Here is a 24,153-nt window from a genome sequence, read left to right on the forward strand (position 1 = left end):
AGTTTAGCTTCAATTAGTTCAGTTCAGTTCCAATCAGTTCAGTTCAGTTCAGCTCTTAATTTCTCTCTCACATAAAATATTCATTTCAGCTCAGTTCAGTTCAGTTCAGTTCCAATCAGTTCAGTTTAGTTCAGTTAAGCTCCAATCAGTTCAGTTCAGTTCAGCTCAGTTCAGTAAATATGAACAGGCCCTTAGTCATCAAATATGGCGTGAATGTCCACACTCTAATTTCTTCATTGTATTTAATGTAGTAGAATACCTTAATGTCACCCTCTAAGTTTATAATCCACAATGTAATAGTAATTCTTACTGATATAAATAGTGATGCAAGTTCACTTGTATAATGCACACAAAAATATTACCAAGAACTCTAATTTCTATATAATCTATAACAATTGTGAATTTGTGTCTTTGTGACGTTGTGATAATGTTGTCAACTTGTTAATTATCTACTCCAATGTTCTTCCCTTCAAAAAAAAAAAAAAAATCTACTCCACTGTCCACATGATTTACCAATGGGTCATATAAGACATACTTGTATTACTGACAAGTATTTATCTGGTGGTCGCCCCTCGTGAGGAGGGAGTCCTAATTCTTTCCTTTTTCTTACCTTAAAAAAAAAAAAAAAAAAAAAAAAGAAAGTATTTGTTTGGTGGCAAGTTTGTAATTTCCTTCATTTCTTCCTCCTTCATTACAGCTCCTTGCACTTTTTTCCTCCCTTCTTCCTCCTTCATCGGTCCATCACTGCAATGCCATCACCAACTAAGTAGATAAAATTGCTTCCACGAAGGAAATACTACCCCTAAGGAGTTGATATGACTTTAATTTACACCCTTTTGCTTCTAGGATGTCGTTTTGTTACCGATGAGGAAATGGCGAGATGACAAGAGGGGTAGTCAAAGACAGTGGTCCTTCGTCATTCCTGATCGTGATACTAGATCTAAAGCATATCTAGCTTATCGATAAAAGTTTGGGATAATATTTTGGCTTGAAAATTAAAGCATATTACATACTATCTCCTTATTTTTGCCTCATAGGTATATGTTTATTTTATTAATTTTTGGTTGTGTAAAGTTGACGAGAGATAATAATATGGATTCAAAATATTGTTTGCAAGAGAAAAATGGCAGTCCCTATCGCTATATATATATAGCATGGAGCAAAATAAAAGGGACTTCCCATTAAGACAAGTAGAGCAAACATTAATGGACAGAGAGTAGAAAATACTCTAATCTATATAGGCACATAATCTCTTTTGATAATGTAGGTTATTTAGATGTGCGATAATAGTGTACAATGTACTAATTGTACTTTTATATTAAATAGAAATCTATTTTACTATTATCTTGAAATTATTATTACTAGATGAAAGCCCGTGCCATACACGGTTTTTCATATATAAATCTCACGAAAAGATATTTTTGTATTTGATTATTTTACTATTTAATAATTTCAGACAAAAATAAAACATAATAATCTAATTAAAGTGTTATTGCCTATCACAAAAGTATAATTTGTATTTTATTTGTGGTTATCAATTATATGACATTTGAATTTAAAAATATGAATAAATTGTAAATATAATATCTTCAAAACAAAAAAATTGTAAATATGATAATTTATTTGTTACATATTAGGATAAAATCTTTAATGTGAAAAGATTTTTTTTTTGTTTACATATTTTAAACCTTTATCATTATTCATTGGTATTTTAAAAAAATAGAAATATTGAAAAAAATAATAAAAACATGTATACTACTTATCTTCTATTTCTTCATTCACACCCATATCTCATCCATCTAATAAAATTGGATAAAAAAAATTATTTTAATCATAAAATAATTAATAATAATTAAAAATATTTATAAAAAATTAATATATGTAAACGATTTATACAAATATAATACCTCGTCGTACTTTGATTTTCAATCATTTTTGCCAAAATTTAATTCCCTGATTAAATTAGATCTGCATGTAAAAACAAATTTCAATAAACAAAACATAAACATATAATTATTAAGCATTCTAAATAAACACAATGTAAGCAATAATCACAAATTAAAATTAGATTTAAATTAAGAACAACGCAGCCATTGATGACCTAAAACCAACAAAAAATTATGACACAAAATTCTCTTGATTTCGTTTTGTATTGATATGAAATGTTATTGGTGTGGTAGGATTTGTCAATTTATAGTGGTAGACATAAAAAAATTTAATTCAATTATTATTAAGGAATAATTTTTATTTCTTATCATAAACACTATCAAGATTATGTTAGATTTAGTTCTATATCTATAGATGATTTTTTTTAAAAAAAAAAGATAATTTTTAATTTTTTAAATAAATTAAATCCTTATAATTCACTATTCGTTCTTTTTAAAAAGATAATTTTAATTTTTTTATTAAATTATTTCAATCTAATAAATCATTATTCGTTTTTTTAATAACGTGGAAAAATTCTTAAATATCATTCGTCAGTTTTATCTAGGTGGCAAGTGAATATTTTAATTCTAAAATAAAATAGAATTCTAATTTTTGATTGGTCGAAAATATACCTTCGCTTATGTGGCGCGCCGAATGCTCTCCAAAAATGCCTACTTTATTTATATATACTAGATATAAGCCCGTGCAATGCACGGTTTTAGTAAATCTTTTTATTAATTTGCTAGGGAGAGATTAAAAATATTTACGATCAAAGATTTACATCCATATATGTAAAAAAGATAATTATTAGTTTTTAAAATAATTTAAATTTTAATTGTTCACTATTCGTTATTTTTTTCTTGGTGGCAAAATTCTTAAATCTTATTTGTCTCTTTTTATTAGGTGGCGAGTGAATTTTTTAATTCTAAAATAAATTATTAATCTAAAATTTCATTGGTCAAAATAATACCTTTTCTTATGTGGCGCGCCGAATGCTTTCAAAAAATGCCTATTTTATTTATATACTAGATGTAAGCCCGTGCGATGCACGGTTTTTAAATATTTCATTTTTGTATTTTTTTTTTTTTTTTTTTTGTAATTTCTTAATATTTTTTTGTTTTTTATTTTCTATTCTATTATTTTAACATTAATTTAAGATAAAATATTTGTTAAGTTTCAAATTATTCTTATTCAAATATTACGTATATAGAACTTGAATTTATAAATTGAAATAAATGTTATCTCATTCATCGGATAGTTAGATAAAATCATTAAATCAAAATATATTTTTTAAATTTCTAATTATTTTTTAAAATAATATAAATCCTAATGTAAAAGATAATATAATAGATAATTTTTGTTTTTTTTCATTATTTAAATCTTAAATTACTATTTTTTGTTTTCAATTCTCAAATTTCATTTGTTAATTTTTTCTTAAATGGCGACTGGAAATTTAAATTCTAAATTAATATATAAATCTAATTTTTCTTTGGTCGAAATATTACTTTTGCTTATATGGCGTGCGATGCACGAATTTTTATAACATTTTGTGTATAAATATTTTTTGGTGATATCTTAATTGTTTTCTTGCATTATAAGTTTTAAAAATTTTGTATGAAAATATCATATCATCAAATATATACATAAAACCATTAACATCAAATGATATTTATATTTTTTAAATATCAAAATATAATTTTAGTTTTTTAAATAATATAAATCCTAATATCTAAAGATAATTTTTAGTTTTGTAAAAAATATAAATGATAAAATTTAGTGTTCTTAAATAATTAAAATCCTAATAAATTACTATTCGTCATTTTTACCTACGTGGCAAAAATTTAAAATTTCATTCGTCACTTTTGTTTAGGTGGCGAGTGATTTTTTTAATTCTAAAATAAAATAGAAATCTAATTTTTAATTGGTCGAAAATATACCTTTTCTTATGTGGCGCTCCCAATGCTCTCCAAAAATGCCTACTTTATTTATATATATTAGATAGATTAGATTAGATTAGATTGAACTTTAATTGATTTTACTAAATTGTTTTTCTTTTTAATTATTAAACTAAAATTATTTAATTAACTTTATTTGTTAGTGATATAATAGGGATTTTGCATTATGTGTGAAGTTTGAAAACAGTGAATGAATAGGCTATATCTAGTTCACCTTAGGAGATTATAAATTATTTAAGAACATGAAGAAAAAAAAAAATGTTTAAATTACTCTATAAATCATTTAAGAAAAAGTGAGTTTAGGTCATTTGTAGAATGTATGACTTTTTATCCCTTAACATCTTGATTTTTAACAAATGATTATGAAAATCATGTCATGACAACCATTATAAGGATCTTTTTTACTACGTATGAAAATATGAAAAATCATGTATGCCACATCTAGAGAGGCTTAATCGCCAAGCCCGTTCTTTGTTTGTTGTTATATGGATAATACACACTTATACAGTTATACCAACTTAATCAATAGATTTAAAATCCATACATAGACAATAAAAATTTAGAGTTATGTCACTAAAATCAGAAGCTATTCACTTAACTTATGTTTGTACATACAGCAAAGAGAGTGATTAAATTAAACACTTTTGACATACTATCTTAGGTTCATATAATAGCTAATACAGAGCATATTTTACAGTTTACACGACCACATCGTCTGAATTGAAGCTACATAGCTGACCACATACACTAGCCTGTGATTAGCATCACTGTGTAAGCTTTCCCCACCTTCTAGGAAGGGTTGAAAAGCTCCACCAATCATTTGCTCATCAGGCCAGTAACAAACAGGGGCCTCAATTTCATTTCACTTGTTTCGAGCTTGGTCTATCTGCGGTTGCATGCATCAATGATGCACATAGCCTGACATCTCTAAAGAGCAGTGAAACAGTCACCATCTTCACTTCAGTACCTACAGCATTCCTGCACTGGTAACTCGGAAAATTACTCGATAAACTTCAGCTAATAAAAGGCAGTAGGCGATTCATGTCTGAAACTTAAGAACTAAAAGCTTGCAGGATCACCTGAGTGAAGATAGCATTGATTAGTTTTCCTCTTATTTGAGAGTATTGAGACTATTTTACAAGTAGAAACTTATTGTAATCAGCATATGGGAAGAGCTGCAATAAACAATAGCAGTTAATGATTAATAATTTCAAGAGACAGATCTACATGAAAAGCCAAATGACAAAATGATTTGGAATACGATAATGATAATTCCTGCTTGAAAGAACCTGGGATGCTTACAGCAGAATGAAATTGTCTGTGTCATGGAACCATTGTCACAGCATTCACCAATTGTACTGTTGTAATTCATCAGATCAAAAATGCAGCCTTGATTTGGTTATCTCAATTAGTCACTGTCCAATTGCGAAGATATGATTAGAAATTGTTGATCCTTATAAAAGAACCTAATTCTTATAACTAACACAAACAGCAATCCAGGTAAATTATTTTCATGCAGACCTATCCAAAGCCCATGCATCACACATTCACACAAACTGGACCAAGTAATTGTCAGTCTCTGTCAATAATCATGTGTTTAGTATCTTCAATAGTTCAATTATCTTTAATTCGATAAGCAATAATAGTTATCTCATTTTGCTCCTTATTATCTGGTGAGCACAAAAGTAATTGTCTTGTGCGCTTATATCTTGATATTAGTGATTGAAATAACACCAACACTTCTCGTTTCACGTTTATGTGATGCATGTGTTTTAGATTTATAGTCATTGGCTTATTTTTTATCACTAATTTAATCATCAAAAAGTAATAATTATAAAATATTGATTGTATAAAAGTGTAAAATGAGGCGAAAATAAGATATCACATGACAATATTTAACTTTCATTAACTATAAATCATAAAAGCTAGCCAAAATAGAGTATGTGAATAGTACACAAGTCAAGGAAAGATGGAAAAGATTAGGTAGGAGTTAGGCACAATTTATCTCTAAGATAAAAAAAAAAAAAAATTGTTTATCACATGGTATTTTCGTAAAAAAGCAACAAGTTTATCTAATCACCATCAATTATGAAGCCCGTATTTAATGAAAAAGTTACTGATTTATTTTACAAAAATGTCATGTAATAAACACAATTTATTTATCACTAAGATAAACTTATACTAGTATATTCGATAAATCTTATACTTAATCCATTAAATGCAATTAAAGTTAGATATATTAATAATAATCAAATATGACTGATATGAGTAATAAATAAAATACGAGTAATACAAAGACAAAGTGTAGGAGTGTGGGACTGAGAAACTCACATAAAACCTCGGGCTTCTCATATCTTTTTTTCAGATCTGGACAACCATCTATGTAAAGCTCCTGTAAGGAGGTAAGGCCTAGTAATGATTGTGGAAGTGACGCCATTTTTGGACAATTCACAATCCATAGCTCACGAAGCAAGGAGAGGTTGCCCATCTCTTCTGGGAGTTGTGTCAAGTTGCCGTAATTTTGAATTCCAAGTTTCTGAAGCGTGGTTAGGCAAGCAATGCTTTGAAAGATCTCTTCTTCAAAATCATCACCTGCTTCATATTTATCGCCCCAGATTTCCAGTGTGTCAAGGACAGAGAGATTTCCCACTGATATGTTTTTCAACCTTTTGCACCCTTGAATTTTGAGATGTCGAATGGAATTTGAAGATTTTATCATCAAACTTGCCAGTTCATCGTAATTATATATTATTATTTTCTGTAGATTAGAGAACCTACTACTGATTGACAGAGAAGCTGGTCCATCTTCAATCTTAGAAATATACAACTCTTTTAATGAAGTAAAAAGAGTAGTTGATGATGAAGAAGCTGGTTCCTCATCATCAGTTGACATCAAGTTGGGGCAGAAATGTGATGTCAGTTGCATAACACAAGGAAACAACAACTGCCTTGATGATGGTGGTGAAGCTGCTTCCTCATCTTCAATTGACGTTAAATTGGATTCAAACAATTTCCAATTGATACCTTCAATTTCTAACAACTCCAGCTTTGGAGCTAGAGGCATTGACATCAACTTGGGGCATTCATATACTTCCAATATCAAAAGACGAGGAAACAATAACTGCCTTGGTTCACCACCGTCATCCTTTGACGGTCTTGTCCACCCCTTCAGAGACCTCAAATGCTGCAATAGCAAGCACTCCAAGGATGGGAAGTAGACATTGTGGGCTCCAGAACCACATTTTCCACCATCCGCCAAATTGTCGTTTTCATCTTCTACATACTCCAAGCCAGCAATATAGTTAAGACGAAGTTTTTTGAGACGAGGCAACTTACTCAAGTGAGGGAGAGCTGTGCACTTACTGCAGAGTGCAATATCAATGGAAACAAGCTTAGAAAGCCCATCAAACCATGTACGTGGCATCTCAATTCCTTTGTAACCTGATACTTCGATAACTTTAAGATTTGGAGGCAGTTGCAAGGACAGTAACATTCTATCCACACCTAAATCAGGAGTTACAACCATGGATCTAAACATTAATGCAAGATGTGTCAATTGTTGATAGTCCTTCAAATTTGCCCTTTGTGCTTGCACAATAGCATCACTTCGCCACTTGTTAAATTGAATATTTAGATATCCAGTAAAATTCAAGGAAGGTAATGAATCTATACCATAGTTTTCCCCAACTATAAACGAATCTAACACTTTCAGAGATGTCATTTTCCCAAATCCTGCCGGCAAATCACACAAACCGCTCCCAGAGATTCCCAAGTGCCTCAAGCTGTCCAATTTACAAAATTCTCTTGGCAACTCTTTAAGCTGATAGCAATTCTGAATGTTCAGTGTTTGCAGGTTCTGTAATCTTGTTATGTCATTAGGAAGACATTTGATATAAAATTTATTAGCAAGATGAAGGTACCTTAGATGTTTCAACTTCCCTATAGAATTTGGGACAATGGATCTATTCATATACTCCAAGTCTAAAACACGCAAAGATTGAAATTTCAAAATCACCATTTCAAGAGATGATGGTTTAGCACTATAAAAATCATAACCTCTTAATGTTATCAATGATCGCATCTTTGTAGCAGCAAGCAATGGCTGGGGAGCTTCCCATATTTCAGCATCTTCTGTCTTTCTAATACTCACATGCACAAGTCCATCAGCAGAAGATATTTGATCCAAAGGCTCGACCAATTGTTTCATCTCTTCACCAGCAATAATTTGAGCCAAGTCATGCACCAAATCGTGCATTTTGCAGTATTCGTCACCCTTTCTTTCATGTACTCGGTGATCTTGAAATAAATTCCTCCCTATCAATTCCATAAAATATTCTTCTCCAGTGTCCGTGCTTGATGGATCAATATACCCTTGCGCCATCCACATTTTAACCAAATGGTTCTTACTATATTCATGGTCCTTTGGGAACAATGAACAATAAGCAAAGCATTGCTTCAATTCTGGTGGCAAGTAATCATAGCTTAACTTCAACACTTCCAAGACGCCATCACCTTCCTTCCCCTTTGCCTTATTAGGGAGTCGAGTCTCTCTAATTCGTTGCCAGTGTTTCTCACTATTTTCAGAGTATAAAAGACTTCCAACAACCCTAATAGCAAGGGGAACATTTCCACATCTATTTACGATCTCCTTCCCAATTTGAGCCAAATTAGGATCATTCTCCTCTTTCTCGGATACAAATGCAGTTTTTTTAAAAAGATTCCAAGACTCCACTTCGGTTAGAAGTCCTAGATTGTGGGGTTCTGTTGTCCCAACAGCTTTTGCAACATCAGCAGAGCGTGTTGTTACAATAACTCTACTCCCACTTGCACCACATTCAAGCAACCTTAGAAGATCTAACCAATGATCCCTACTCTCATCCCATATGTCATCTAAGACAAGCAGATACTTTTTATCTTTAATTGATTTTAGTATGCTTGACTTAATTTGATCCACTGAGAGTTGACTCTTATCCTGACCATTACATAAGGACTGACAAACTTTTCTCAATATTTGATTCTGATTATCTATCTCAGGTACACAAGCCCATGCAGTAAGATTAAAATGTTTCCGGACCTCCTGATCATTAAAAACCAGCTGAGCAAGAGTGGTTTTTCCAAGACCCCCAAACCCCACAATTGGAATCACAGTAATCCTTTTTCCATCATCATTATTGGGATCTAAAAGCATCTTAATGATACTTTTTTTCTCAGTTTCCCTACCAATGACATCTTCTGTTTTCACAAAAGAGCCAGTTTCCCTATTGCTAAGAATTCTAGCCCCTATGAATTGTGGTTCATCTCTATGATCATGATAGGGATTCAATCCTAAGCCAGCAATGTCTGAATTAATTTCATCTAGTTGTTGTCGAATAGACTTGATTTCACGAGATATTTTCCAGTTAAAATAAAGAGTGCCAGACCTCGAGAAAGTAAGACAAACCTGCTTGTGCTTGTTAATCTCCTTCCGCTGTTTCTGGCGGTCAACAGTAAGGACTTCATCAAACAGGTCATCAGCTTGGTAAAGCACCATCCTCAGCCTCCGAAGCCACTCTTTGATGGCGTCGTTTCCATGCTCTTCCTGGTGCCTCTCAGCATCTCGAACTCGAGCTTGGATCATCTTGATGGTTTTCTCAAGCTTCTTCAGATCATCTCGTGCACCCCACCAGGAAACAGCCTCTTTAAATGCTGGTTCAGCCAAGTAATTCAAGGCTTTTCCAGCTAAGTCAAAAAGAACTCCCTCTGCCATCCTCTCTCTTTTTTCTCTCTCTTTTTTTTTTTTTTTTTGAATTGTTTTTTTTTGGTGTTTCACTCTTTTTTTTTCCCTCTGAATTGTAATTCTTGTAAATGATGATGGATGAATTCTGAACATAGCTTTCATATATATATAAGCTCTTTGTAAAAGTTGTGATGAATCTCACTATTAACTAATAACGAAGGGTAATCACTTTTTTACACTTGGAATAAACAATTAGAGTAACGAACAATCATTTATGATTTATGCGCAAGGAAAAATATTACTTTACAGGTATTACTAAAGAAACGAATGTTTAGATATGGGAATAACATTTCTCTAAAGGTATTATCTAAAGAGTACTCTGTACTTTGATTCTATGTTGAGTCATTGATATCCTCCGATAAATATTTTCATTGTAATTTACATGTCTTTTGAGAATGTCTATTGAAATATTTTTGTTTTTTGAAACAACATCTTTTGAATCATTATAATAATAAGACATTTTGAATCATTATTTTTAGCCTTTTAGGGATGTAAACAATATGTCTCGTTCTTTATCACTTATAAATTAAAAATAAATAAATAGAAATAATCACATTCGGCATTCACATGTAAATTATTTTTCATACTTTACCAATCAATCAAGCAAATAAATTGGGACGGGTGAAGTAATACAAAAGGAGAGAATATATAAAATATAGAATGTCTTTTCCGGAATTAATCGCAAATATGCGTACCTTGATGAAGTAATGCTGTAAATTTTCAGTTGACATTTCCTCGAACACCTTGCGTGCATTCCTTTGAATACTTTGATGTTGGGGATTGAATAATCTTTTTTTGCTGCCCTTCATTTCTCCTTTTGTGCATCTTTCAACACAATCTATAATGTAGCAAAATAATGGTAGCACCGAATGTAAGGGGAAACAAGTAACAACAAACTATGAAAATCTAACTTATATAATAGTACCAGAGTTATGATCAGCTGCATTTTCCCAGAAATGAGAACTAGAACCACGTACAATTAGCCTTCAATTGAGCCCTCTTCCTTTACTACTATTAGAAGCTGAAAAATCTTGTCCAAAGTAGGTAAGCTAGCAATTAGCATCACTGAAAAGCTCCATCAATCACTGAAACAATTTGGACTAAAAACCTAATTAAAAGATGAATTTGAGTTTGAATTATATAGACGAATCTGAGAACAAATTTCTGAATTCAGTTTGGAAGTTTTGGGAAACAACAACCGAGAAAAGAGGAAAATTGGGGAAAGTTGGTTGATTTGGTTGTTTTTTTTTTTTTTTCTTTGATTTTTTACTGCAGTGATTTTGTGTAATTTTGACATTGTTCTAGAGCAAACTTCATTGTCAGATAAGAGCAACTCCAATGGTTGCAGCTAGGGACTTGCTTGCAATTTCAATAATTCCCTAGCTACTAGCTTGACTATTGGAGCTAGAAAACTCATTTAGCTTGGCTAATTTGCTTGGAAATTAAACTTTCCAAAATAAAATGCTCATTGCACCAATTAAGCTCTTTCCATGTATTTTCTATCCAACAACTACTACTAAGCTAATAGCTAGCCATCGGAGCAAAAGGTAACTAAAATGATAATTAGCTTAAAATCTTATGTGGCATGGCAAGCTAATTGTCAAATTAGCTTGTCATTGGAGTTGCTCTAAGTTTTCAAGCTAGTTATTTTATAGCTACTTTGATCCCTAATGGCTAGCTAATTAAGTTATATTAACCATATAACAATTTAATTAAATTACTATTGTCTATCAAAAAAGCATTTTTATTATTTTTATGTAAAAATGTTGCTTTATGGGTTGATGTTATTTCAAGAAAAGATAATTTTCTTACTTAAAGTATATATCACGCCACATTAATTTTAGCTCAGTAAATGAGAACATGCCCTCTATACACCTTAGGTGCAGACGAGTAGACGACATACGATGGATATAGCTCCGAGTAAGACTAAGTGATACCATTCTGGTTTATTTTTTGGTCTTTAGAGATGAGCCGCAGCCCACAAGGGTGGGGGTGAGAATCGATCCCAAGATCTTCTAGAATCGGGAGGGAAGCTCTAACCACTTGAGCTATCTCTCACTCTCTATATCATTCTGATTTATGAATCATTGTATCTTACATTTCATCATGGGTCACGGACTCACGGTAGCTTATTAATTAGTCAAAACATGTCACACTAATTTTTGCACCTTTAGAATGCAATCTTAAGTATGACCATATGTCACTTATTTGCAAGCTAGGCATCACAATAATCATACTAAAAGTCTATACTAATAATTAAACCGAAGTCAAAATGTTATTTGTTGCATCAGATCTATCAATATATAAAGAGCGGTTTGTGCAAAAATTATGCCAAGCCCGTTCTTTAGAGAGAAACAAGGCTATGTTTATTGCTCTATGGACTATACACACTTATACCAACTGATTCAATAGATTTATAATCCATACATAGACAACCCATACAAATTTTAATTTATGTAATGTTACTAAAATCAGAAGGTAGTCACTTAAATTATGTTTGTACATACAGCAAAGAGCGATTGGATTAAACACTTTGACATACTATCTTAGGTTCATATAATAATTATACTGAGCATATTTGCACAATCACACTGTCTAAATTGAAGCTACATGTTGTGGCTCGAACAAGCCGACCACATACACCACGACAACCCCAACACTAGCCTGTGATTAGCATCACTGTGTAAGCTTTCCCCACCTTCTAGGAAGGGTTGAAAAGCTCCACCAATCATTTGCTCAGGCCACACCAATTATACTACTGAGATTATAAATTTTCTTTTCCTCTTGTTTCATGCTTGCATTGGTGTATTTCTGGTTTACATAGCCTGGCATCTCTAAAGAGCACCGAAACAATCACCATCTTCACTTCAGTACAGCATTCCTGCACTAGAAACTCAGAGTATTATACGATAAAATTCATTCAGCTTATAGAAGGTAGGTAGGCAACTAGGCATTGCATAATGATTCAACTCTGAAATTTCAGGTACCTGAGGCTTGCAGGATCACCTGACTGAGGATAGCAGAAATCCAGCATATGGCTGGGAAGAGTTGCAATAAACACTAGCAGTTGGCGATTAATTTCAAGAAGCAATCTACATGAAATGCCAAACGAAAAATGAGTAGGGCGATAATACAAAATTATTAGATAGGGTGATGGTATTGATGATATCTGCTTGCAAGTACCTGAAAAGCTTACAGCAGCATGGAATAGTCTGCAATGGATTTGTTGTCACGGTATTCATCAATTTTGGTGATTCCGCGTATAAAGGAGGCAGCAGACTTGATCTGGTTATCTCAATTAGCTATAAGCTGACCAATTGTGCATACATAATTAGAAATTGCTTATCCTTACCAAAAACCCAATGCTTTTAAATGACAGTAAACAAGATTTATTTGTAGCATCTATCACATAAAGTTGACCAAGTTTAATGTCTGTCTCTGTAAACAATCATGATTTATGTCTGATTACAATAGTTGGCAAGCCATTTTTGGTGTAAAAATAACTTAATTTGAAGTATAAAAACACGAGTATTATGCTGTCAAAAAATGTTCAGATTCCTACAGGAAAAAAAAATGAAGTAGAAAAACACAAGTATTATGCTGTTAAAAAAATGTTCAGATTCCTATAGAAAAAAAAAAAAAAAAAAAAAAAAAAACCATGAAGTAGAAAAACACAAGTATTATGCTGTTAAAAAATGTTCAGATATCTTTAAAAACAAAAAGGGTCTATTTTTAAAATTCACAATAAACATTCAAGTGAAAGCAGTCATCACATATAAATATATAATAATACAGAGGGACAAGAGTGTAAGGTTGATAAACTCACATATCAGCATCGGGAATATGTTGGAGAAGGCGCCGGTCTTGGCCATTCCGCTTGTTATATCTTGTTATCAAAGCTGGACATTTTCTAATGTAAACTGTATGTAAAGAGGGAAGGCCAAGTAACGATTGTGGAAGTACCGCCATTTTTGGGCACTCGACAATCTTCAGCGCGTGAAGCAGGGAGAGGTTTCCCAGTGAAATGTTTTCCAAGCTTTTGCACCAAGAAATTCCAAGATGGCGAATGGAATTTGAAGATTCTATCACCAAACTTGTCAGTTCCTTGCAGCTGGCGATATCTATTTTCTGTAGACTAGAGAATCTACTACTGATTGTCAAAGAAGCTGGTCCATCTTCAATGGTAGAAATATCCAGCACTTTTAATGAGGTGAAAAGAGTTGTTGAAGATGATGATGATGATGCTTCCATTGTCGTCAGGTTCGATTCAAACACCTTCCAGTTGAAAGTATCCGCGGATAATGACTCCAGCTTTGGTGCTAGAGGCATTGACATCAACTTGGGACACTTAACTATTTTCATATGCAAAAGACAAGGAAACAACAGTTGCCTTGGCTCATCCTCTGTTGGTCTTGTCCACCCCTCTACGTCTCTTAAATCCTGCAATTCCAATACCTCTAAAGATCGAAAGTAGGCATCGCGGGATCTAGAAGAGCACTCTCCACCTTCTTCTACATACTTCAAGGCACCAAGAGATGTAAGATAAAGACGTTTGAGATGACGCAGCTGACTAAAGCGCGGAAGATCTCTGCAGTTTTCACAGCTTGTAATACGAATGACAAGAAGCTTAGAGAGCCCATATAACCATTTTGGTGGCATCTTATAGCCTTCGTAGCCTTCAACTACAAAATATTTAAGATTTGGAGGCATTTCTAAACACTCTATCATTTCATACATATCAGCAGCAAAATATTTTCTCTCATATTCAAACAATAATGTAAGGCGTGTCAATTGCAGACTGTTCTTCAATCCTGCCCTCTGTGCTGCCCAACTAGTACTGTAACTGCAAAATTTAATAACCAGATTCCCCATAAGCTTCAAGGCTGGCAATGAGTGTAGATCCCCGTATTTGCCAACTATGAATAAATCTAACTTTTCCAAAGATGTCAATTTCTCAAATCCTGTTGGCAAATCCCTCAACCCGCTCCCAACAAGTCCCAAGTGCCTCAGGCTGTCCAATTTACAAAAATCTCTTGGCAACTCTGTTAGACCTGAGCAACACTCAAGGATCAATGTTTGCAAGTTCTGAAGTCTTGTTACGTCATCAGGAAGACATTTGATATTATTCCATGCAAGATTAAGGTATCTTAGGTGTCTCAACTTCCCAATAGAATTTGGGACTGTTGAGATATTCATACCCTCTAAGTCCAAGACGCGCAAAGACTTAAATTTCAAAAGCATCATTTTAAGAGATGATGCTTTTACATCACAATTATGATTGTATGAAAAGAGTATCAATGACCGCATCAACCTTGCCTTAAGCAATGACTTTGGAGCTTCCCATTCATCACCTTTTTTCCTTTTCATCACCTGAAAACTCGCATGTAGAAGTCTATTACCAAGAACTACTTGGTTTGAAGACTCAACCAATTGTCCTATCTTTTCACTAGCTATATCTTGAGGGTAATCATGCACAATCTCTTCACTAGCTATATTTTGAGCCAAGAGATGCACTAAATCGTGCATCTTGCAGTATGTGACGTTCCCTTCATCATCTTCTTCCGGGTCCTGAAATAAACTCCTCCCTAACAATCCCATAAAGTATTTCTCTCCAATATCTACACGTGATGGATCAACATAACCTTGAGCCATCCACATTTTAACCAAACGATCCTTACTATATCTATAGTCCGTTGGGAACAATGCACAGTAAGCAAAGCATTGCTTTAATGCCGGCGACAAGTAGTCGTAACTCAGCTTCAACACTTGCATCATGTCCTCGACTTCCTGCACCTTTGCCTTGGAGAGTCGAGCGTCTCTAATTGCTCTCCAGTGTTGTTCGCTATTATCAGGGTAGAGAAGACATCCAACAACCCTGATAGCAAGGGGAACATTTCCACAGCTCTCAACAATCTCTCCCCCCAACTGAGTCAAAATAGAATTACTCTCTTCTTGCTTTGATTTGAATGCTAATTTTTTGAAAAGTTCCCAGGATTCATCTGGAGTCAAAAGTCCTAGATTGTGGGACTCTGTTACCCCAAAAGCATTTGCAGCATTAGCAGTGCGTGCTGTTATGATAACTCTACTCCCATTTGCCCCATCTTCAAGTATACTTATAAGATCCAACCAATTATCCCGAGTTTCATCCCATATGTCGTCTAACACAAGAAGATACTTCTTACCCTTAATGGTCCCACGAATGCCTAATATGATATCATCATATGAGGCTTTATTGAAATCCTTATCACCGGTGAGAGAGTGGTAAACTCGCCTCATTACAGTGTTCCGATCATCTACCTCAGGTACACAGACCCATTTAGTAAGATCAAAACGGTTCCGAACAGTCTCATCATTATATACAAATTGAGCAAGAGTGGTTTTTCCGAGACCCCCATACCCCAGAATTGAAAACACAGCAATCCTTTTCTCATCATATTTGGGATCAAATAGCATCCTAACAATAGTTTTCTTGTCATTATCCCTACCAATGACATCTTCTGCTTTCACAAAAGATTTCGTTTCCCTTTGCCTACGGCTTATTAACTGCTGCATTTGCAATGATAATCCTACTAATGCAAGATTAGGGATAAAGTTGAAGTCATTCATATTGGACTTGATTACTTCAAGTTCATCGTTAATAGACTTGATCTTATGAGCAAATATTCCACTATCTTTCGCAGAAATGAAAGGCTTTAAGAATAAGACGCCTACCTTTGCCATCATGCGACTCTCCACCTTCCGATTCTTGCGGTCGACAGTGAGGACAAGATCAAACAAGTCATCAGCTCGGTACAGCACCACCTTCAGATCCCGCAGCCAGAGTTTGATCAGCTCACCGTTCTCCCCTTCTTGGCGATTCTCAGCGTCCCTAACTCGAGCTTCGATAAAAGCCATCCTATGCTTAAGCTTCTCCAGATCATCTCGTGCACGCCACCAGGTTGCAGCTTCCTTTACGGCTGCTTTGCCCAAGGTTCCCAGGACTTTTTTAGCTAAGTCGGAAATAACTCCATCTGCCATTGTTATCTCTCTCTCTCTTTTTTTCTTGTGTTTCACTCTATATTCTCCTTGCCTCTGATTTGTGTGTTGTGATTCTGTGAATTATATGGAATTCTAGACTTGGCTTTATAGTACGAGGTCATTCTGAATGCTCACTGCTGAAAGCAGTGTGAAACCAACCAATGAAATGATGCCTTCTCCTTTTCTGTTTTTTTAAATCATCAATTGAGTTGGTGGTTCAATGATTTTGTGAAAATTAACTTTAAAAAACAAAATTTAGTGGAGATTAATTTTTAATTAAAAAAACAAAATTAGTGGAGATTAACTTTACTTTTAAAAAGAGATTAACCAATTCTAGAAGAATTAATCCATGTGCTGGTCTGGAAATCTGGAATATAATATGCACCGAAAGCAGCATCTATCTATCTTTATCTACCTATCTACAACTACGTAGTATAAACAAAGGGCACTCCAAGCACAATTTCCACGGGTCACTTTCATAAATAAAGTTTCCCGCTCTTTTTCGCTAGCCTATATGAAGTATAACTCAATTATTCACTAAATTTTCTAAGATACCTTTTATTTCAATTTCAATGTTACGGAAATTTTCATTGGTACACCCTTGATTTTACTTGACTTTTTCAATTGATACACTCTTAAATTTTTGTTTTTCCAACGGTGCACCCGTGATTAACACCATTAAAAACTATTTCACAAAGTTAAAATAATTAAGGAAAAGACTGTAATACCCCTTTTAAACATTTAATGTTTCGATTAGGATGTCAAAAATTGTTCGGTTGAAGTTTTCGAAGTCATGTTAGTCCTTAAGAATCCAAACCTCGAAATTAGCAAGCAAATAATAATGCAAATGCCTCATGTGCATGTCAAATAATGTCTCTGTTTGCGTGTCTTTGTGATAATAATTGTTCGGTTAAGGTTTTAGGGATCATTTTTACCCTTGAAGGATCTAAATCGAACTCGAAATTGTCGAAAAAATTAAAGCACATGTCTCATTTTGCGTGTCATGACAAAAAATAAGAAATAGCATGATATGCAAAATGTAATACCCGATTTTATAATTTTATATATTACATTTTATAAAACTATAATTATTTTTATTTATTAAATAACTTTCCTAATCTCATATTTTTATTTTAGAGTTTCATATAATAGATTATACAGAGCAAATTTGACAAGACCCATCGTCTGAATTCAAGCTCCATGTGGCCCGAACAAGCTGACCACATACACCACAACAATCCCAACACTAGCCTGTGATTAGCATCACTGTGAAAGCTTTCCCCACCTTCTAGGAAGGGTTGAAAAGCTCCACCAATCATTTGCTCATCAGGCCAGTAACAAACAGGGGCCTCAATTTCATTTCACTTGTTTCGAGCTTGGTCTATCTGCGGTTGCATGCATCAATGATGCACATAGCCTGACATCTCTAAAGAGCATTTAAAGTCACCATCTTCACTTCAGTACCTAGAGGGTACAGCATTCCTGCACTAGTAACTCAGAAAATTACTCAATAAACTTCAGCTAATAAAAGGCAGTAGGCGATTCATGTCTGAAATTTTAAAACTAAAAGCTTGCAGGATCACCTGAGTGAAGATATTATGGATTACTTTTCCTCTGATTTGATAGCATTGAGACTATTTTACAACAACAGAAACTTGTTGTAATCAGCATATGGGAAGAGCTGCAATAAACATAACAGTTAATGATTAATTTTAGGAGACAAATCTACATGAAAAGCCAATTGACAAAATGAGGATGCTTACAGCAGAATGAGTTGTCTGTCATGAAGCCATTGTCACAGCATTCACCAATTGTACTTTGGTATTTCATCAGATTAATAAAGCAGACTGATTTGGTTCTCTCAATAGGTTACCATCTGCAATTGTAAAGATATGATTAGAAATTGTTGATCCTTAAAAAAGAACCCAATTCTTATAACTAACACAAACATCAATCCAGGTAGATTATTTTCATGCAGACCTATCCAAAGCACATGCATCACAGTATCACAGAAACTTGACCATATAGATTTCAGTTCTGTCTACAGTCATGTGGTAAGCCTAATATCTTCAATTATCAGTAATTATCGATAAATAAGACTCCACTGTTTCACAATGTTAGTCTCATTTACGTAAATCGATGTAAATCTTGATCGAAAATATCTTTAATATCGCACTAGCAAATATTATAAAATTTAGATGTTAATAATGTACTCATCGAAACAAATAAAACTAAATTACATATAACCATGTTTCTTCCTATATCTAGACAGAAATTTAGAAGTTTTTCTCTATTTTTTAATAGTTAAAAATTTCTAAATAGGACTAAGATTATGAAACGGAGGGCATAGTAAATATCTCATTTTGCTCCTTATTACCTGGTGAGCACAAAAGTAATTGTCATGTGCACTTATATACTGATATTAGAGATTGAAATAACACCAAACACTTCTCATTTCACGTTTGTGCGATGCATGGGTTGGATTTATAGTTATTGGTTTATTTTAATCACTAATATCTTTAATTATATCAAAAAGTAAAAATTACTCCGTATAAAATATTGAAAGTGTAAAATTGTAAACTGAGGCAACCTAACAAGGTATTACATGATTGTATTTAGTTTTCATTAACAATAAATCATGAAAGCTAGCCAAAATAGAGTACGTGAATAGCACGAGTCAATGAAAGATGGGAAAGTAACAAGTATTCCGTATTAATTTAGGAGTTAGGCACAGTTTATCTTTGAGATAATATTAAATTGTTATCACATGGTTTTTTTGCAATTAAGAAAATCAACAAGTTTATCTTTTTCTTTTTTTTTTTTTTTTTTGAGGGAACAAGTTTATCTAATCACCATCACTTGTGGAGCCCGCATTTAATGAAGAAGTTATTGATTTATTTATAAAAATGTTATGCAATAAACAAATTTTGTTTATCAATAAGATAAACTTGTACGTACTATATTTTGTAAGAAATTTATACGTAAACCATTAAATGCAATTAAAGTGGGATATAATAATGACATGAGTATGATAAATAAAATACGAAGTACGAGTAATACAAAGACAAAGTGTAGGAGTGCGGGACTGAAAAACTCACAATTCAACAACGGGAATATGTTGGAGAAGGTGGTAATCTTGGTCATTGGGCTTCTCATATCTCTTTTCCAGATCTGGACAACGCCGTATGTAAAGCTTCTGTAAGGAGGTAAGGCCTAGTAATGATTGTGGAAGTGATGCCATTTTCGGACAATTAATAATCCTTAGCTCACGAAGCAAGGAGAGGTTGCCCATCTCATCCGGGAGTTGTGTCAACTTGTCGTAATTTTGAATTTCAAGTTTCTGAAGCGTGGTTAGGCAAGCAATGCTTTGAAAGATCTCTTCTTCAAAATCATTACCCGCGTCATAAATATCGCCCCAGATTTCCAGTGTGTCAAGGACAGAGAGATTTCCCACTGATATGTTTTTCAACCTTTTGCACCCTTGAATTTCGAGATGTCGAATGGAATTTGAAGATTTTATCATCAAACTTGCCAGTTCATCGTATTTTGATATTCTTATTTTCTGTAGATTAGAGAACCTACTACTGATTGACAGAGAAGCTGATCCATCTTCAATCTCAGAAATATCCAACTCTTTTAATGAAGTAAAAAGAGTAGTTGATGATGAAGAAGCTGGTTCCTCATCATCAGTTGACATCAAGTTGGGGCAGAAATGTGATGTCAGTTGCATAACACAAGGAAACAACAACTGCCTTGATGATGGTGGTGAAGCTGCTTCCTCATCTTCAATTGACGTTAAATTGGATTCAAACAATTTCCAATTGATACCTTCAATTTCTAACAACTCCAGCTTTGGAGCTAGAGGCATTGACATCAACTTGGGGCATTCATATACTTCCAATATCAAAAGACGAGGAAACAATAACTGCCTTGGTTCACCACCGTCATCCTTTGACGGTCTTGTCCACCCCTTCAGAGACCTCAAATGCTGCAATAGCAAGCACTCCAAGGATGGGAAGTAGACATTGTGGGCTCCAGAACCACATTTTCCACCATCCGCCAAATTGTCGTTTTCATCTTCTACATACTCCAAGCCAGCAATATAGTTAAGACGAAGTTTTTTGAGACGAGGCAACTTACTCAAGTGAGGGAGAGCTGTGCACTTACTGCAGTTCACAATATCAATGGAAACAAGCTTAGAAAGCCCATCAAACCATGTACGTGGCATCTTAATTCCTTTGTAACCTGATACTTCGATAATTTTAAGATTTGGAGGCAGTTGCAAGGACAGTAACATTCTATCCACACCTAAATCAGGAGTTACATCCATGGATCTAAACATTAATTCAAGATGTGTCAATTTCTGATTGTTCATCAAAGTTGCTCTTTGTGCTTCCACAACAGCATCACTTCGCCGCTTGTTAAATTGAATCTTTAGACCAGTAAAATTCAAGGAAGGTAATGAATCTATACCATTGTTTTCCCCAACTATAAATGAATCTAACACTTTCAGAGATGTCATTTTCCCAAATCCTGCCGGCAAATCACGCAAATCGCTCCCAGAGATTCTCAAGTGCCTCAAGCTGTCCAATTTACAAAATTCTCTTGGCAACTCTCTAAGGTGATAGCAATGCTGAATGTTCAGTGTTTGCAGGTTCTGTAATCTTGTTATGTCATTAGGAAGACATTTGATATCAAAATTATTAGCAAGATTAAGGTACCTTAGATGTTTCAACTTCCCTATAGAATTTGGGACAATGGAAATATTCATATACTCCAAGTCTAAAACACGCAAAGATTGAAATTTCAAAATCACCATTTCAAGAGTTGATGGTTTAGCACTATAAATATGATAATCTCTAAGTGTTATCAATGATCGCATCTTTGTAGCAGCAAGCAATGGCTGGGGAGCTTCCCATAATTCAGCATCTTCTGTCTTTCTCAATTTAATACTCACATGCACAAGTCCATCAGCAGAAGATATTTGATCTAAAGGCTCGACCAATTGTTTCATCTCTTCACCAGCAATAATTTGAGCCAAGTCATGCACTAAATCGTGCATTTTGCAGTATTCGTCACCCTCACTTTCGTCACCCTCACTTTCATCTTCTCGGTGATCTTGAAATAAATTCCTCCCTATCAATTCCATAAAGTATTCTTCACCGGTGTCTGTACTTGATGGATCAATATATCCTTGCGCCATCCAGAGTATTACCAAACGATTCTTACTATATTCATGGTCCTTTGGGAACAATGAACAATAAGCAAAGCATTGCTTTAATGCTGGTGTCAAGTAATCATAGCTTAACTTCAACACTTCCATAATGTTATCACCTCCCTTCCCCTTTGCCTTAGAGAGTTGGTTCTCTCTAATTCGTTGCCAGTGTTTCTCACTTCTTTCTGAGTAGAGAAGACTTCCAACAACTCTAATAGCAAGGGGAACATTTCCACAACTATTTACAATCTCCTTCCCAATCTGAACCAAATTAGGATTATTACTCTCCTCTTTCTCTGATACAAATGCAATTTTTTTAAAAAGATTCCAAGACTCCACTTCTGTTAGAAGACCTAGATTGTGGGGTTTTGTTGTCCCAACAGCGTTTGCAACATTAGCAGAGCGTGTTGTTACAATAACTCTACTCCCACTTGAACCACAATCAAGCAAACTTAAAAGATCTAACCAATGATCCCGACTCTCATCCCATATGTCATCTAAGACAAGCAGATACTTCTTATCTTTAATTGATTCTCGGATGCTTGACTTAATATGATCCACTGGGACTTGACTCTTATCCTGACCATTACATAAGGACTGACAAACTTTTCTCAATATTTGATTCTGATTATCTATCTCAGGTACACAAGCCCATGCAGTAAGATTAAAATGTTTCCGGACCTCCTGATCATTAAAAACCAGCTGAGCAAGAGTGGTTTTTCCAAGACCCCCAAACCCCACAATTGGAATCACAGTAATCCTTTTTCCATCATCATTATTGGGATCTAAAAGCATCTTAATGATACTTTTTTTCTCAGTTTCCCTACCAATGACATCTTCTGTTTTCACAAAAGAGCCAGTTTCCCTATTGCTAAGAATTCTAGCCCCTATGAATTGTGGTTCATCTCTATGATCATGATAGGGATTCAATTCTAAGCCAGCAATGTCTGAATTAATTTCATCTAGTTGTTGTCGAATAGACTTGATTTCACGAGATATTTTCCAGTTAAAATAAAGAGTGCCAGACCTCGAGAAAGTAAGACAAACCTGCTTGTGCTTGTTAATCTCCTTCCGCTGTTTCTGGCGGTCAACAGTAAGGACTTCATCAAACAGGTCATCAGCTTGGTAAAGCACCATCCTCAGCCTCCGAAGCCACTCTTTGATGGCGTCGTTTCCATGCTCTTCCTGGTGCCTCTCAGCATCTCGAACTCGAGCTTGGATCATCTTGATGGTTTTCTCAAGCTTCTTCAGATCATCTCGTGCACCCCACCAGGAAACAGCCTCTTTAAAGGCTGGTTCAGCCAAGTAATTCAAGGCTTTTCCAGCTAAGTCAAAAAGAACTCCCTCTGCCATCCTCTCTCTTTTTTCTCTCCTTTTTTTTTTTTTTTTTTTTTGAATTGTTTTTTTTGGTGTTTCACTCTTTTTTTTTTCCTCTGAATTGTAATTCTTGTAAATGATAATGGATGAATTCTGAACATAGCTTTCATATATATATATATATATATATAAGCTCTTTGTAAAAGTTGTGATGAATCTCACTATTAACCAATAACGAAGGGTAATCACTTTTTTACACTTGGAATAAACAATTAGAGTAACGAACAATCATTTATGTTGATTTATGCGCAAGGAAAAATATTACTTTACAGGTATTACTAAAGGAACGAATATTTAGATATGGGAATAACATTTCTCTAAAGGTATTATCTAAAGAGTACTTTGTACATACTTTGATTCTATGTTGAGTCATTGATATCCTCCAATAAATATTTTCATTGTAATTTACATGTCTTTTGAGGATGTCTATTGAATCATTAATATTTTTTTTTTGAAACAACATCTTTTGAATCATTATAATAATAAGACATTTTGAATCATTACTTTTAGCCTTTTAAGGATGTACACAATATGTCTCGTTCTTTATCACTTATAAAATAAAAATAAATAAATAGAAATAATCACATTCGGCATTCACATGTAAATTATTTTTCATACTTTACCAATCAATCAAGCAAACAAATTGGGACGGGTGAAGTAATACAAAAGGAGAGAATATATAAAATATAGAATGTCTTTTCTGGAATTAATCGCAATTATGCGTACCTTGATGAAATAATGTTGTAAATTCAGTTGGCAATTCCTCAAACACCTTGCGTGCATTCCTTTAAATACTTTGATGTTGGGGATTGAATAATCTTTTTTTGCTGCCCTTCATTTCTCCTTTTGTGCATCTTGCAACACAATCTATAATGTAGCAAAATAAT

General features: G+C 33.9%; 3 protein-coding genes and 1 long non-coding RNA gene across 4 annotated transcripts; all 4 read right to left on the bottom strand.

Annotated features, from left to right (window-relative positions):
* Positions 1–4,446: 4,446 nt before the first annotated feature.
* On the bottom strand, positions 4,447–5,356 carry LOC145593483 (uncharacterized). The gene is made up of 3 exons (XR_014102746.1): positions 5,184–5,356; positions 4,961–5,056; positions 4,447–4,864 (listed from the first exon to the last, which is right to left on the bottom strand). It is a non-coding gene; the product is annotated as an uncharacterized LOC145593483 (long non-coding RNA).
* A 139-nt stretch (positions 5,357–5,495) lies between these two features.
* On the bottom strand, positions 5,496–9,696 carry LOC145593909 (putative disease resistance protein RGA1). Its single transcript, XM_081650269.1, has 2 exons — positions 6,213–9,696; positions 5,496–5,551 (listed from the first exon to the last, which is right to left on the bottom strand). Exons 1-2 carry the CDS (start codon positions 9,625–9,627, stop codon positions 5,496–5,498), a joined length of 3,471 nt encoding a protein of 1,156 aa, XP_081506395.1. The 5' UTR covers positions 9,628–9,696.
* Positions 9,697–13,814: 4,118 nt separating this feature from the next.
* Positions 13,815–16,674, bottom strand: LOC145593910 (putative disease resistance protein RGA4). The gene is made up of 2 exons (XM_081650270.1): positions 13,933–16,674; positions 13,815–13,832 (listed from the first exon to the last, which is right to left on the bottom strand). Exons 1-2 carry the CDS (start codon positions 16,672–16,674, stop codon positions 13,815–13,817), a joined length of 2,760 nt encoding a protein of 919 aa, XP_081506396.1.
* A 1,680-nt stretch (positions 16,675–18,354) lies between these two features.
* Positions 18,355–23,311, bottom strand: LOC145593911 (putative disease resistance protein RGA1). Its single transcript, XM_081650271.1, has 2 exons — positions 19,773–23,311; positions 18,355–18,550 (listed from the first exon to the last, which is right to left on the bottom strand). Exons 1-2 carry the CDS (start codon positions 23,240–23,242, stop codon positions 18,544–18,546), a joined length of 3,477 nt encoding a protein of 1,158 aa, XP_081506397.1. The 5' UTR covers positions 23,243–23,311; the 3' UTR covers positions 18,355–18,543.
* Positions 23,312–24,153: the final 842 nt, after the last annotated feature.

This window comes from Chenopodium album, chromosome 19 (genome assembly GCF_948465745.1).
Source record: "Chenopodium album chromosome 19, dcCheAlbu1.1, whole genome shotgun sequence".
NCBI lineage: Eukaryota > Viridiplantae > Streptophyta > Magnoliopsida > Caryophyllales > Amaranthaceae > Chenopodium > Chenopodium album.